This window comes from Capricornis sumatraensis, chromosome 8 (genome assembly GCF_032405125.1).
Source record: "Capricornis sumatraensis isolate serow.1 chromosome 8, serow.2, whole genome shotgun sequence".
NCBI lineage: Eukaryota > Metazoa > Chordata > Mammalia > Artiodactyla > Bovidae > Capricornis > Capricornis sumatraensis.
Window position 1 is genome coordinate 32,375,011 of NC_091076.1, and position 15,926 is coordinate 32,390,936.

The window sequence follows — 15,926 nt, forward strand, 5'->3', positions numbered from 1 at the left end:
ACTCTAACTGACTTAGAGAACACAATTTCTGGACAAATACCTATCTGAGGAGAAGGTCTCAATTAGCTTACCTGTTTTGCTGCTGCTGAGGCCAAATCACTCTGCTTCAAATATAAAGGGGCGGCCACATTCCACAGCTTTTCCTGCAGGGCCTAACAAGTCAGCAAAGAATAGAACCAGAGGTCAAAAAGGGTGCCATATCATTTGAGACTTAAAAGTTTGTTTTGCTTTGAAAATTTACTGTGATCTAGACCTCCTCTCAGTCTTACTCTTTTAAGCCAAAGCAGAGACCAATGATTTGGGCCAAATGCAATCCTCCCCTATTCAGTTTGTGGCCCAAAGACCCCAGGTACCAGACCATAGCCTGCAAGCAGAGTGCAGGAGACATGAAGGCCTCATCACAGTGTCCAGGCAAGCTAGGCTTCTGAGGCTCTGGGACCTCCTGATCTCAAAGCCCATGGACTACCCTGACAGCCCAGACCCTTCTTCCGTGATTTGGTTCCTTTTTCTTTGCTCTACTCACTATCTGTGAACACCCCCATCACCTGACCAACATACTCAAATAAAAAATCAAGAAGCTTTCCTAGATTCCTTGCTCTCTAACTCTCTATATTCAAAACTATCACTTATAGCCACGAATTTTACCTTCCATCTCTCGCCTCTCCTATCCATCCCTATGGCATCTCATCTAAACCTCTGCTGTAGTCTCTTATTTTCACAGTCCTTCTTAATTAGAGACATAATGACAGTTCAGAAAACCTAGACTTACACTGTCCAACAGAAACATAAAACATAAGCCATGGATGTGGTTTTACATTTTCTAGTAGTTACATCTTTGAAATTTAAAAAAAGACAGAAAAATAACAACCAAAAAATGTAAAAAGAGACAGGTGAAATTAATTTAACAATACAGTTTATTTAACCCAATATATATCACTATGCAATCAATATTTTAAAAATTATTAGATAGTTCACATTTTTTCACACTAAGTCTAAGAAATCCAGTGTGTATTTATACTTACAGCACATCTCAATATGAACATTTAAAGTGCTCAACAGTTACATGTACCTAGTGACTATCAGACAGTGGCAAGTCTGGAGTATTAACATAGAAAATTTAAAATTATACTACTGAATCATACTACCACTAACAGAGGTACTGCTTTCGAATATTTGCTTCCAATAATTTCTCATATACATGTTTTTTATATAGTTGTAGTTGTAGAAATCAGAGTAATTTTGTATGCTTTTTGGGGTGTGTGTACGCTAAGTCACTTCAGTCATGTCTGACTCTTTGCAATCCTATGGACTGTAGCCCACCAGGCTTCTCTGTCCGTGGAATCTTCCAGGCAAGAATACTGAAGTGGGTTGCCATTTCCTCCTCCAGGGGATCTTCCTGACCTAGGGATCGAACCTGCGCCTCTTAGGACTCCCACACTGGTAGGTGGGTTCTTTTCCACTAGCACCACCTGGGAAGCATTTGGGTATATAACATTATATCACATTTTGAAGTAATCTCTTCTGTTTTCCTACTAAAGAGAAGTAGGTTCTTTTCAAAGGCCTTTTGGTATTCCAGTGCAGAAGATAGCAAGCCAAGGAAGAAGGAAGAAGACCAATGATGACATGGCACTCACTATGTACCAGACAACAGACCAAGGGTTTTCACATGCTGCTTGCTACCAATTCTTACCCGGGTAGAGTAATTATTAGCCTTGTTTTATAGACACTTGGAAAAGCCAAATAACTGTGCAAAGGGACATTAAGGAACTTTTGGGGGTAATGGAAATGTTTTACATCTTAACTGGGCTAATGGTTACAAAGGTATATATATTTGAAAGAATCTATCTAGCCAATTTAGGACTGTTTAAATCCCAACCTACTTCAGTGTACACATCCATTTTCACATGTATACATACACCTCATCACCCTAAAATCACATATCTTACAGTGGCTAATAATTTCTGACTCCTCCATTCTGACTTTGGTCAAATATCACTAACAGCTTTGAAGACTAACAACACTTAGGACTAAAGCCAAGGTAAGTTTTATCAAGTGAGAGGGCTCTCCAAAATCAAAAGTCTGAATTAACAGCAGAACTCTGCTGCAGAAGCTGACAGCTATTGAGCTAGTTTAATTGGTTTTCAACTCAGTAAACTGAAACAGCCTTTTGGTACTAACTTGGTACACAAACACACACATACATATTATATACATATAATCTAACTACCTACTATGAAATGCCAGCAAGTTGGCCCTTTTAAGAGCAATGAAATCAACCTTTGACTAATTTGACTTTGACCAAATGAAATTAGCATTACAAATATATATATGTTTATATAAGATCTTTGCTAATCAAATTATTAAAAACAGTTAAAATCCTTGGGATTCTAATGCAACTAATTATCCAATCTGCTCCAATTATATAATAAAAGAATTCTTCAAAATTAAAAAATTAAAATTCCTATATGAGTTAACAATTCTTTAATTAGAGACAAATGTAATTATACTTCAGAGTACATAATTTCCCCATTGCTAAGCAGCTGCATAAGACCATATATTTTTCCACTTAAGGCCTCAAACACTGCTGAATCCATTAAAGTGCATCCTTAGCATCATATTCAAGAACAAAATGGATTCAAACCAACCTTAATGAGAAGAAGTTGACACCTAAGATAGGTAGCAGAGAAATCAGCTACTCCTGCCAATTCAGACTGAAGTTCTCCAAGCCTTTGCAGATCCCTGCCATAAATAAAACCCCAAGTCAAACAGAGAATAAGGATAATGACAATTAAAGATCATGTCAAAAGCATTTATCATTTTATACCTAGTAAATTGGTTAAAAAAAAAATTTAAATGACAGAACCCAGTGCTGAAGTGGTTATAATGAAACTGGTTCACTTACATTTTGCTAGCAGTTTAAGTTGATATAATTCTTCTGGAAAGTAAAACTGTAATACATTACAAAAGGCACACATATAATCAAATAATTTGATAAGTAGTTTTATCCTGAGAGATAGCAGGGAAATATTCAAAACAAATGAAATGTTTTATGCCCCACAATATTCACTGTTGTATGGACTATTATAGTAAAACAAAGTAATTAAATAGTTAATGGTAAAGGAATTATTAAATAGATTACTGTACATCCAGTCAATGGAATATTTTACAAGTGTTAAAATATAATATGGTAATAAGGTATATGATCTCAACTATATAAAAACTATACATACACACACACACACACACAAGAAAAAGACAGAAAACTGTTTTCTGGATAGAGGAATTAGGGTTGTTTTTATTGCCTTCTCCCAACTATGCTTTATTTTCCAAATGTTTTATACAATGGACAAGTAAGTTTTATATCATCAGAAAAAGATTTTTTTGAAGCATTGTAGTGGGCTCTATTGGCTGCTTACCTAATTTATGCTCTGCTGCTGCTGCCAAGTTGCTTTAGTCATGTCCAACTGTGTGCGACCCCACAGAAGGCAGCCCAAGAGGCTCCCCCGTCCCTGAGATTCTCCAAGCAAGAACACTGGAGTGGGTTGCCATTTCCTTCTCCAATGCATGAAAGCGAAAAGTGAAAGTGAAGTGGCTCAGTTGTGTACAAATCCTAGAGACCCCATGGACACTAGCCTACCAGGCTCCTCCGTCCATGGGATTAGGCAAGAGTACTGGAGTGGGGTGCCATTGCCTTCTCCAAATTTATGCTCTACTTCTTCCCAATAATGTGAACCCTTCCTACTTCCTACTAAGTGAACCCTGATTTTGTTCAAGAGATGTCCCCAAACCTAGTTCTAGGTAGAGTCCAACTGGATTAAACCAACTGGTACATGTCATCTCCCTGGTTATGTGACCTTATCAGTCCTACTTGGAAGGAAAGGATTTATTATTATTTTTTGGCTGTGATGTGTGGCATGCAGCAATCTTAGTTCCTGACCACGGATCAAATCTGTGCCTCCTGCAGTGGAAGCATGGAGCCCTAACCACTGGGACCCCCCAGGAAATTCCCTGGAAGGACTCATATTTGAAACGTGAAGCAGGTTTGATGGTGGTCTCCGAATCACTCATGCTCCCTCTTTCTCTCACTAAACTGAACAAGAATGTTTTATAGTCCTGATTACCAATGGCAGCTATACTCCAACTCTAAAAGAAAAAAAGCCTTGGGATAAAGCAAATGTTGAGGACAAGAAAAATCCAAAGAGGCAGAGAGAAAATGGGTCCTTAATGATATAAATGAACTACTTAACCATACCATACTTAGAACTAACAACCCATCTCAAGAAAATTCATAGAAAGCTGCCTGGTTTTTTAAGGTCCATATCAAGATTTCATATAGTAATCGTAAGTGTGGGAAACCTAAAAATTTGGCTAATGAGAGAAGTTAACTCTTTCAGGGCTGGCATAATATATCAGGTTTCAGAGCAGCCTGTACAAAACTGTCCACTGGACTAAGTCCTTCCCTCTTATCTTGGGCAACTTTCTGATAGCTAGTGTTGCCTCCTTGATACCAAAAAGGAGATGGGAAGAGAGAATTATTTCCAAAGTGACTGAATAAATTGGGGTCTGTGGCTTACACTATTGTCTCTGAGTTTTGGTGGTTTGAGTTGATCCTAGAGAGCCTGTTCACGTGTGGAAATCTATCACAATGAATGGCAAGACCCTGTACTAGCTAACCACACCTGTAAAATGCTATTTTGGTGGCTAGCTGGTCTCTCCCTTTTTGTACCACTAATATCTATCTTGCAAAAGATGGCCCTGAATCATTCTACTTTGGAACCATATCATCTACAGACAGATTCTGCCTTCTCTTACATTACAGAGAACACTGACCAGCTGACTATACATTAGCTGACCATTCCCAAGTGTTAAGTCATTCTACCATCCTTGAATTGTAACAATTATTCTGAGTTGCACAAAATAAGGTGCAACCCAACTAGCTACAGGAAATCTGAACTATTATACAAACAAAAATAGAAAATTTCTAGCCCTGCTCAAAACATTCTGTGTCCCAGTGTTTCCTCCCTGTATCTTTTTATGCCCACAATCCTTAGGAAGCCTCAGTTCAGACATTCATCAGGAGACTATGGACTTGTTAATGAAAAAGGTACAAAAAGCACCGTCTATGTGCACTGTACTAGGTGTGAGGGATGCTTCCTTACTTGAGTGCATTTAATCCTTACATGAACTGCAATTACAGGCATGTTTCAGAAAATCGTGGGTTCAGTTCCAGACCACCACAAATAAAGCCAAGTATCACAAAAAAGTTAGGCATGCAAACTTTCTCCCCATACACATAAAAGTTATGTTTATACTACACCAGAGGTTACTAAGTGAGCAACAGCACTGTGTCTAAGAAAACAGTATAAGTACCTTAATTTAAAAACAATTTTTGTTAAAAAATGCTAATCATCATCAGAGACTTCAGCCAGCTATAATCTTTTTGCAATAGTTACATTAAAGATCACTGATCACAAATGACCATAACAAATATGATAATAATGAAAAAGTCTTAAATATTTTGAGAATTACCAGAATGTGAAAAGAGATACAAAATGAGCAAATAATGCTAGAAAAATGATACTGACAGACTTGCTTGACACAAGCTGCTATGGAGTTTTGCCCCTCCCGCACCCCATTTTTCTTGATGAATCTGGCTAAAGATTTATCGATTTTATTTACTTTTTCAAAGGATCAGCTTTTAGGAATTTCACTGGTGATACAGTTGGTAAGAGTCTGCCTGTCAATGCAGGGGGCCCAGATGGGTTCAATCCCTGGTCCAGGAAGATTCCACATGCTGCCGAACAACTAAGCCCAGGGCCACAACCACTGAAACCCCTGTACCTAAAGCCCAGGCTCCACAACAAGAAAAGCCACGGCAATGAGAATCCTAGGCTCTGCAACTAGAGAGAAGCCCTTGCTCTCCGCAAGTAGGGAAAGTCTGCGTGTAGCAATGAAGACCCAATGCAACCAAAAATAAAATAATAAAAAAGAACCCGCTTTTAATTTCATCAGCCTTTTCTATTGTTCTTTTAGTCTCTTACTTATTTCTGCTCTGATTTTATGATTTCTCTCCTATCAACCTTGGGGTTTGTTTGTCCTTCTTTCTATAGTTGCTTTAGGTGTAAACTTGGGTCGTTTGAGATTTTTCTTGGTTCTTGAGTTAAGATTGTATCGCTATAAACTTCCCTCTAAGAACTGCTTTTGCTACATCCATAGGTTTTAGATTGTCAGGTTTTCATTTTCTTTTCACTCCAGGTATTTTTTACATTTCTTATTTGATTTGAAACAAGTCTTTAGATTTTAAACCTCATTGTATTAGATCTTTCATATCATACACTGTTTATCCAAAAACACAGCAGTGTGTTGACAGAAGGACTCTAAACAACCTAGGCTCTGGTCTAGGCCTTTGCTGTTTCTTGCCTTTGACAGTTTCCTCCCTTCCTCACTTGGCAAATTTATATTCATTCTTCTGGTCACTGCTTAAGCCATGAATGGAAGGGTTAAGCCCCCTCTTCCATCTTCTAGAAAACCCTGTACATACTGTATTGTGTGGGAAGCACAATACTGCTTGCCTTATTTACCCAACCAGGCTGTAAGATCCCCTGTAACAGGGACTATGTCTTGTTATGACTGTGTCCCTTTTCCCAGTACAATGCTTGTTATATGATGGGTGCTGAAAAATCATATAACAAATTAATGAACCCAGGCTCCCTCACTCATTGTAAAAGTTGGATAATTCTCTTATGATTGTTTTCAAATTCAAAGAAACAATGTACATAATACACTTAGAAGAGTGCATACATAGTGGGCACTTAATAGAAAAGAGTTCTTGTTATGATCAAGGACAGCAGAGCCTTACAAAGGATCAAATCCACGAGACTGAAGACGAGGTATAACCAGAAGAAAATGCTTTCAATAAAAATCTTAGAAGTTTTCCTTCCTGGTTAAGCCACCATAACTAAAGTTTTCAACAAATACTTACTAAGCTCCTATAAAGCACCCAAAATACAGTGGTGATGTTATGTCAAGTAGTAGTTATGTCAAGTAGTTTTGTCAAGTTCTAAAAACAAACCAAAAATTCATCCCCCAGGACCATCACTGAACTATAGCCATGAGGTGAAATCTTAGTTGGGTGACATGCTTGCTGAGATTACAACGAAGGACAATGTGTATGACGGTGAATTTTGTTTGTTTGATACTAGTACTAACAAGTAAATGGCCACAGTCCTAATCAGAGAAACTTCTGTATGAAATTTGGACTAATAGTTCACTTTTCAACAACTATAGAAAATGTACATTCTGAAGAACCCGAGGGGTCATCTGATCTATTCTTCACAGATATAAGAATCCCCTTCACTGTGCATATCAGACAGCATCAGTTTTAGAGTCAAATAAAGCTAGATTTAAATCTCAGTTCTACTTCCTAACAAACTGCTTCATTTCCCCAAATTTCTACTTCTTTGTGAAATGGTTCAAAACATCTAACTGCAATAATGTTTGTAAAACATAGTAGGTAATCAGTTAACTACTGTACCATCTGCTTTCCTTTCCAAATTTTTCACCATCCTGGCCACCTTTCTCAAGAATGCACTTAATAAGAAACACAGTGCCCAGGATGGACCACAGCAGTACAACGGGCATCTGACCAGCCCAAAGTCCAGCAGCACTATCACTTCATAAAACCGAGATCATGAGGGTGACTCAAACCAAGATGTTTACTGAAGTAAAACGCCAGTGGTCTACCTAGTGGAGGGCCAGGGTGGATCTGAAACGAATAGTGTATAGCATCTTTGTGTTTCTGTTGTATATGGGTGATTTGGAGATTTATCTTTTTTTTTTCCCTTTGGTTTTTTTCAAATATTGTTTAATAAAGTTTCATTAGCTTAAAAAAAAAAAGCCAAAAAGCCAGCATTGCAGCTAATGACCAAACTAGCTAACTTTCGTGCATTCTGTACTTTCTTAATGCCAACTGGTTAGTAAAGTGTCAAGGATAAAACTTAAATGTTTATTTAGCTACGGGTGAGTCGGAAGTAGAGCTTATTTTCCTAGGCTCAGCACCAACAACTTCAGTAGCAGTCTCTAAATTTAATCACCTTGGTGAGGGAGCAGATGAGAAAGAAAATGTGATTGAGGCAGCACTTCAGGGTCAGCAAACTTTTTCCATAAAGGATCAGATAGTAAATACTTTAGGTTTTGCCGTCCATAGTGTCTCCATGGTAACTACTCAGCTGAACCACTGCAGCAGGAAAGCAGTTGCTAAATGCTGTGTCTCAATCAAACCCTATTTACAGAGGCAGACAGATACTGCCTTTGCTAAAGGCAAACGGGTTTCATTTCTTTTCAGATCATTCAGGACATTACAACAGAGCCTGACAGTTTGCTGATTGTTATCAATATCCTTCCCTTCTTCCTCAGTAACAGAGTCACCATGCGCTAACTAAGCACTGGTCACTTGGCACAAAAACTACCTTTCCTAGCCCCTCGCAGCTAGATATAGCTATGTGACTTAAGTTCCACTCAATGAGACACAAGAATGTTAGAACATGCAACTTTGCAGGAAGTGTCTTTAAAGGGAGTGCTTGTAGAAACGATGCCCTTCTACTCTTTCCTGTTTTCTCGAGATTGGATTATATAGGAGACAGTTGAAGTTTGGATCTTCAGGCAAAGGCCACTTGATGCCGAAGATGGAGGAACAAGAAAAGAATGAATCTAGGTTATCAGCCACCTCAGCTGTCTGCCTATGAGAAAGAATTAACTTTTCCTCTTGTTTAAACCACTGTTAGTTGCATTTTCTGTTACTCAAACTAATATATATATATATAAAGGTAAGAAAAGCTGAAAACAGCTTCTTTGCTAACTCCTTCTAGCTTTGTACTAATCATCAATCTAGTCATGAACAGAAACCTTTTCTTTGTCATATGCTTAAACCACAATCTAATTCAAAATAAAAACATCATAAAATCATGTCAACAGAGTCAGAAAAATCAACCTATAACCAACATTAGAAATCATAAGGGTCAAGCCAAGCATAACGACATTAACTCTGTCAAAGGAAAAGAATGATCAGTAACCTCACCTGATGGTGAACTCTAGCAGCTCCTGGGTTCCCTGAGGGTCAAGGTGCTGAAGACTATATACCCTTTCGAGGCTCTGCTGCAGGAACTGATGGGAAGGATCCTCTTGAGGTGTGATATTGGGAGAAAGACCTGACGACACTAGCTTTCTACCTGGTAACTAAGCAAACACAGTGGGGTTACACCATCAACTCTGTGGCCCAACTTTTGGTAAAACAAAGAAACCAGGGTAAAAAATGTGAATCAAACAAAGAAAAGGAAAAAGAGCTAGGTAATTCTGTAAATAATCTTTTTCTCCTTCCTCGGCTTAAGTGGGAGAAAGGGAAAAAGAGAAAAAAAATGAACATGGTCTACCCAATACAGCCAGCCACAAGCTGCAAGGAGAAAAAGAAAAGAGAATGCTATAATATTATTTTCTATTGTTAACTATAATAAATGGGCTAACCACAGAAATGAGACTAAAAATTAATGCCGCATTTATTTTTAACCTTTATTGATCATTCACTTCATAGAAAACTGATGATTTATTCCCAAATAAATTTTTGTATTAAAAAACATTTACAGCATGCTATAAAAATGTTTTATATTATGATAATTAATAATTACAATTCTTGTTCTTACTGCTAAAAGTGGCTACCTTTCAAGAAAGGGATGAGAAGTTTATAGTTTATAGTTTAAGTTTTCTAACCATGTACATATATTATTCTAAATTTAGAGTTATTTAAGTAGCGATGAGTAAATTCAAATAAAGAGCTTAGCAAAGTGCCTGCACAAAGCACTCAGTGTTTGCTATTATTATCAGTATGGTTCATCAAAAATGTTTTCTTTCAGTTTTTAAAATAACATTATTAAAAAATAAACATATAAAACATAAACTTATAACATTATTAAAAAGTAAACTTATTGAGAATCACAGTTTTATGTAATTATTAAAATATAACAGGATTGAATCCTTGATTTAAAATATGCTGTTCCAGAAACTTCCCTGGCAGTTCAGTGGTTAAGATTCCATGCTTCCAAAGCAGGGGGTGTGGGTTCAATCTCTGGTCGGGGTCTAAGATCCCACATACTGTATGAGGTGGCCAAAAAATTAAAAAATAAATAAATAAAGTAAGAAATGTTCCAGGCTTCTTCTCGCCTAATACAACATAGTCAATAACCCAGGTACATTCGAAAAATGAATGTTCTTAAAAGGTAAAGGATTCAGAAGCAGGAGTACAAAATAAGAGTTAAAGAGAATTAATGAATGTATTTTCAGAAAATATACATTCTGCTTTCTGCTATTTACCACAAAGGACTAAAAATCAAACAAGCAAAAACATGGACAAAAGATGTTTTCAACATACTCTCAAGGCAGGAACAAGATGAGAAAGACTGTCTCGAAGGTAGGCATAGTGCCTGAAGGTGTGATCTGAGAACAATGCAGGCATCGTTGGACAGGTTTTAGCAGCATTGAAAATAAGAACCAAAACTGCAATGTCTGATAAAGAGGTGCGTTAAGTAAACCTGGAAGTATCAAAGGTTGAGCCTGGCCAGAATTTTGTGCCTCTACTTCTAAGCCCTCAAATTTCTGCTAAATGACTACAATTTTTCTAACAAACAAATGCAGATTCAAAGAGCTATATAAACCTCACACCAAATTTCCCCAAGTACCCCTCCAATTACCAAAGAAAGGTTGCTCTATTTATTTATTTATTTTTAGTTCTACCAGTTTATTGCTACCAACCCATCTCCCTCCACCCTCATGCACACATGCTCAGTTATGTAACCCCATGGACTGCAGCCCGCCAGGCTCCTCTGTCCATGGACTTTTCCAGGCAAGAATACTGGGGTGGGTTGCCATTTCCTTCTCCAAGAAAGGTTGTTTTAAATTATGTCTGCTGATGAGAATACTAACAGATAGAAGCTTTGGTACAATGCCTACTAAAGTATATCCTGGCACAATCTCTTTGGATAATAACTTGATATAAGATTATAGACTTCCCTGCCGGCTCAGTTGGTAAAAAATCTGCCTACAACACATGAGACCCACCTGAGTGCAAGAGACTCGGGTTCGAGCCCTGGGTCAGGAAGACCCCTTGGAGAAAGAAATGGCAACTCATTCCAGTATTCTTGCCTGGAGAATCCCATGGACAGAGGAGCCTGGTGGGCTACAGTCCATGGGGTTGCAAGAGTTGGACACAACTTAGAAACTAAACTACCACCCTAAGAATCTTATGAATCCTGAGTAATTCCATATCTCAAAATCAAACAGAGAATCATTCAAATAATAGCAAATAATCAGAAACAACCTAAATGTCCAAAACCAGAAGAACAATTATACAACTTCTGTTTAATCTACTTGATGAAATATTACACAATCATTAAAAATTATATTAGTTTAATATTGTATCAGAAGCATTTTATTATAACTGAAAATATTAGGCTCCAAAATGTATAGGGGATATGATAGCAGCTATCTATCACCAAATGTTGTTTGATGAAATAAAATGTTAAAAAAAATAACAACAAAATCCCAAACCCAAGCTCTTAAAAAGGGAGAAGGAGAGGTGGGGAAGCAGGAAGGTACCTCTTGGGCTCTAGGGGTCTAAGCTCAACCCGGTCACCACCTGGTTGCAGTGAGGCTGCCTCCCCGCCTCTCTCTGGTCTGTCCCGGCCTCCTCTAGGACCTCCACTCCCACTATCCAGGAAGGCCATGTGGGGAGTAATCGCTGCTTTCACTTTCCCATACCCACTCTTCCAGCCGTATGCAGCGCTAGGCCCCACCCCAGCCATGGCCACATTCAGGGTCCTGCCTGAAGCCCAAGCCAAGGTGGATGTGTTCCATGAAGACCTGAGTACTAAGACAGAGAACCTGCTCGGGAGCTATTTCTCCACGAAGATTTCTGAGTTGGATGTATTTTTTTGGGGGATGCATTTTTAAAGGAGCTAGCTCTCAATGAAGCCAATCTGAAGGCTCTGGTAGGCATCCCAGGCTTGATCCAATCAAAGAGAAAGAGAAGAAGGAGAGGAAAAAACAGCAAGAGAAGGAAGACAAGGATGAAAAGAAGAAAGGGGAAGATGAAGACAAAGGTCCTCCACGATGTAGCCCAGTGAGCTGCAATGAGAAGACTGGGGTCCTCCTGCAGCGTGTGCTGCCTGAAATCAAGGATGTCACTGAGAAGCTCAATCTGGTCACCACCTGGTTGCAGCTGCAGATACCTCAGATTGAGGAGGGGAACAATTTTGGAGTGGCTGTCCATAAGGTGTTTGGGCTGATAACCGCCCTTCACACCAAACTGGAAGGCTTTCACACACAAATCTCCCAAGCACTTCTCTGAGCATGGTGATGCCATGACCAAAGCAGCTAAGCAGCCCCACATGGATTTTATCGACAACTGGTGTGGGAGCTGGAGGAGGCAGAGTACCAGGACATCTGGCTGATGGTCATGGAGATCCACAATGCTTATGCTGTGTTATACATCATCATCCTGAAGAATTCTGAAAAGCCCAAAAGCCCAGGGAAGAAATGAAGGGAATGATCTATTGAGAGCTTCCTCTCATTCTGCGATGGGTCCAGCAGAGACCTCCTGACTTTTACAGGGGACTCCATACTTTCCCCACCTTCTGCATGTTGAGGCTGCTTCCTCATCTTGCTTCCCAGGCACAATAAATATAGTCATACCATTGCCAAAAACTAAATAAATAAATAAAAAGGGAGAAGGAAACACACCAAAATATTAACAATTACTTTAGCTTGTAAGACTCTGGCTGTTAAACATGAAATTTTTTTTTCCACTTTGAAATGTTTTCTATGTGTATTAATTTTGCAACAGAGGGAAAATCAGAAATAAAAATACAAAACAGGACGTCCCTGGTGGTCCAGTGGGTTAAGACTCTGAGCTTCCAATGGCAGGGGGCATGGGTTTAATCCCTAGTTCGGGAACTAAGATCCCACATGCCTCTTAGAGTGGCCAAAAACTAAAAAAAAAAAAAGAAGAAGAAGAAGAAATGTGGAGCTACTACATCAGCAGCAGACTGCTTACATCTTGACTTCTTTTACATTGAGAGAAAAAAAAAACCTGTAATTAATATTTAAGCTATATTTGAGGCAATCTATTATTCGAAGACAAACATACTAACATTATACTTTCAGAGATGTTTAGCTTTTTTTTTTTTTAATGTGAAGGAGGCTTCAGATATCCAGGCATTTTAATATGTCCTGCGTAATCTATAGTAACACCTAGCCCACAAGTCTCTCTCAGATGAGCTGAATTTCAAACAGCCATAGTATTGCACCTGTAGACGTCAGGTCAGGGATGTACCTTTCTTAGAGGTAAACACAGAGTCAGGCATTTGTTAGCACATCAATTACACAGATCTTTTAAAAAATTGTTCAAATGCCCTATGAAAATTTAAAAAAAGAATTAAGAGAAAACAATGGTCATCCCCAACAGCCAGTTATTTGGCTGATTCACGTCTCTCAATAAATACCTCCTTAAACCCCACCAAAGGTGTGCTACAGAGTGAAAAGAAGCGTGGAAGAATATGGATGCATTGATGTAAATATATTCCCATTAGTGGAAAACAACCAGACTACATGCCAGGCTGCCCAAAGCTATTACAACACCCCTGAGCTTGTATTAGAGCCAGAGAATTCGTGTACCCTCGCTCAGCCCATCCTCTCCTTCAGGCTGCAGATCAAATGAAACATGGAATAAGAAAGGGAAAAGTCCACAGCCTTTAAACCAAATATGCCTGGCTCTGTATCCCAGATTTGCTGCTTAAGAGTTATTTAACCTCTCTGGATCTCAGTTTCCTCACCTGTAAGCAGGGAATAATACCTCCTTTCAGGGTTGTTTGAAAGATCAGTGATAAAATATATGAAGTATTTAAACAGTATGTGGAATATACTAGGTATTCAATAAATGGCTAAAAAATTAGTAGTAGTATTCAATGGCAAAGATGAATTACTGTGAATAAAGAAACAAAAGCTGAGGAAAATAATTATCACTAGGTTTCCTCAACATATACTTTGAACTAAAAGAAATGAGAAAGAGAAAACAAAATCCAAACCCCCAGACCACCAAAGCTACACTGCAGAAAAAGAGGCCAAATTTTCCTGCTAAGTCAGCAGAGGATACAAGCTGGATCATCCATGTCTGGTTCAGCTGTGTCAAAAAACGGGTGGGTGCTCAGCAGCTCAGGCACCAAGGGAAGCACCAGGGTTGGGTGCCGACTTCCCAGAAACTTCAAGCATCTGAAACAAACAGAATGAGAGCCCTCTTTAGTAAGTTAATAAATGCTTTAAAAAGCTTAGGAATTGTAATTAGAAAACATGAGTCAGAATTACAAATTCTCAACCATTTACTTTTGTGACTTCTGATAAGTCATTTAATTATTCTAGAACTCAATTAATTCATCTAAAAACTTGGTTATTATGGAGATAAAAGATCTGACAGAGCAGATAGTTTTCAAAGTTATTTAACTAATAACCATTTCCCCCAACTTCACTGCCAAGAGACCCTGATTTTACTCAGGCATCAGGTAGGTAATAAAATACTCAGTGAAGGTAGGCTCACCCCTAGGGCTCAACCATAACTGGTCTAAACTCATCAGGGAAAAATGACTGAGGATGGTGATTATAGCTATGAAATAAAAAGATGCTTGCTTTTGGAAGGAAAAGCATGACAAATCTAGATATCTCTTTGCCGACAATGGCCCATATAGTCAAAGCTATGGTTTTTCTGGCTGTCATGTACACATGTGAGAGTTGGACCATAAAGAAGGCTAAGAGCCAAAGAATTGATGCATTTGAATTGTGGTGCTGGAGAAGACTCTTGAGAGTTCCTTGGACTTCAAAGAGATCAAACTAGTCAATCCTAAAGGAAATCAACCCTGAATATTCACTGGAAGGACTGATGTTGAAGCTGTAATACTTTGGCCACCTGATGGGAAGAGATGACTCACTGGAAAAGACCCTGATGCTGGGAAAGACTGGAGGTAAAAGGAGAAGGGAGAGGCAGAGGATGAGATAGTTAGATAGTACCACTGACTCAAAGAGACATGAATTTGAGTAAACTCTGGGAGATAGTGAAGGACAGGGAAGCCTGGTATGTTCCAATTCATAGGGTCGCAAAGAGTCGGACCCTACTTAGTGTCTGAACAACAGCAACATCATGGCAATCCCAATCCCATTTTACAGTGACTAATTTGCAAGTAGTCAAGTAACCTAGTTCTGGTCAATGTTACAGGAGATCAAGCCTGCTGGGGAATTTCTCAGGAATGTTTTCCTAACCAAATGGAAAAAAAAAAATTGCATGCAAATAAACATATCTATGAAACAGAAACAGACTTACAGATATAGAGAACAGATTTGTAGTTGCCAAACAGGGAAATGGGTGGGGGTAGGAAAGGATTGGAAGTTTGAGATTCAGTTCAGTTCAGTCACTCAGTTGTGTCCGACTCTTTGAAACCCCAAGAATCGCAGCATGCCAGGCCTCCCTGTCCATCACCAACTCCCGGACTTTACTCAGACTCATGTCCATCAATTTGGTGATGCCATCCAGCCATCTCATCCTCTGTCGTCCCCTTCTCCTCCTCCCCCCAATCCCTCCCAGCATCAGAGTCTTTTCCAATGAGTCAACTCTTCACATGAGGTGGCCAAAGTACTGGAGTTTCAGCTTTAGCATCAGTCCTTCCAAAGAAATCCCAGGACTGATCTCCTTTAGGATAGACTAGTTGGATCTCCTTGCAGTCCAAGGGACTCTCAAGAGTCTTCTCCAGCACCACAGTTCAAAAGTGTCAATTCTTCGGCGCTCAGCTTTCTTCACAGTCCAACTCTCACATCCATACATGACCACTGGAAAAACC

General features: G+C 38.9%; 1 protein-coding gene and 1 pseudogene across 1 annotated transcript in view; one reads left to right on the top strand and one right to left on the bottom strand.

Moving 5' to 3' along the window:
- Positions 1–15,926, bottom strand: part of INTS4 (integrator complex subunit 4) — a 107,013-nt gene that overhangs the window by 24,149 nt on the left and 66,938 nt on the right. Inside the window, exons 13-17 of the mRNA XM_068976518.1 lie at positions 14,198–14,313; positions 10,421–10,554; positions 9,077–9,234; positions 2,646–2,739; positions 72–152 (exon numbers count right to left, since the gene is read on the bottom strand). Of these exons, the coding sequence (XP_068832619.1) occupies positions 72–152; positions 2,646–2,739; positions 9,077–9,234; positions 10,421–10,554; positions 14,198–14,313 (583 nt within the window). The remainder of the gene's footprint in view (positions 1–71; positions 153–2,645; positions 2,740–9,076; positions 9,235–10,420; positions 10,555–14,197; positions 14,314–15,926) is intronic.
- On the top strand, positions 11,848–12,603 carry LOC138082988 (proteasome activator complex subunit 1 pseudogene; annotated as a pseudogene).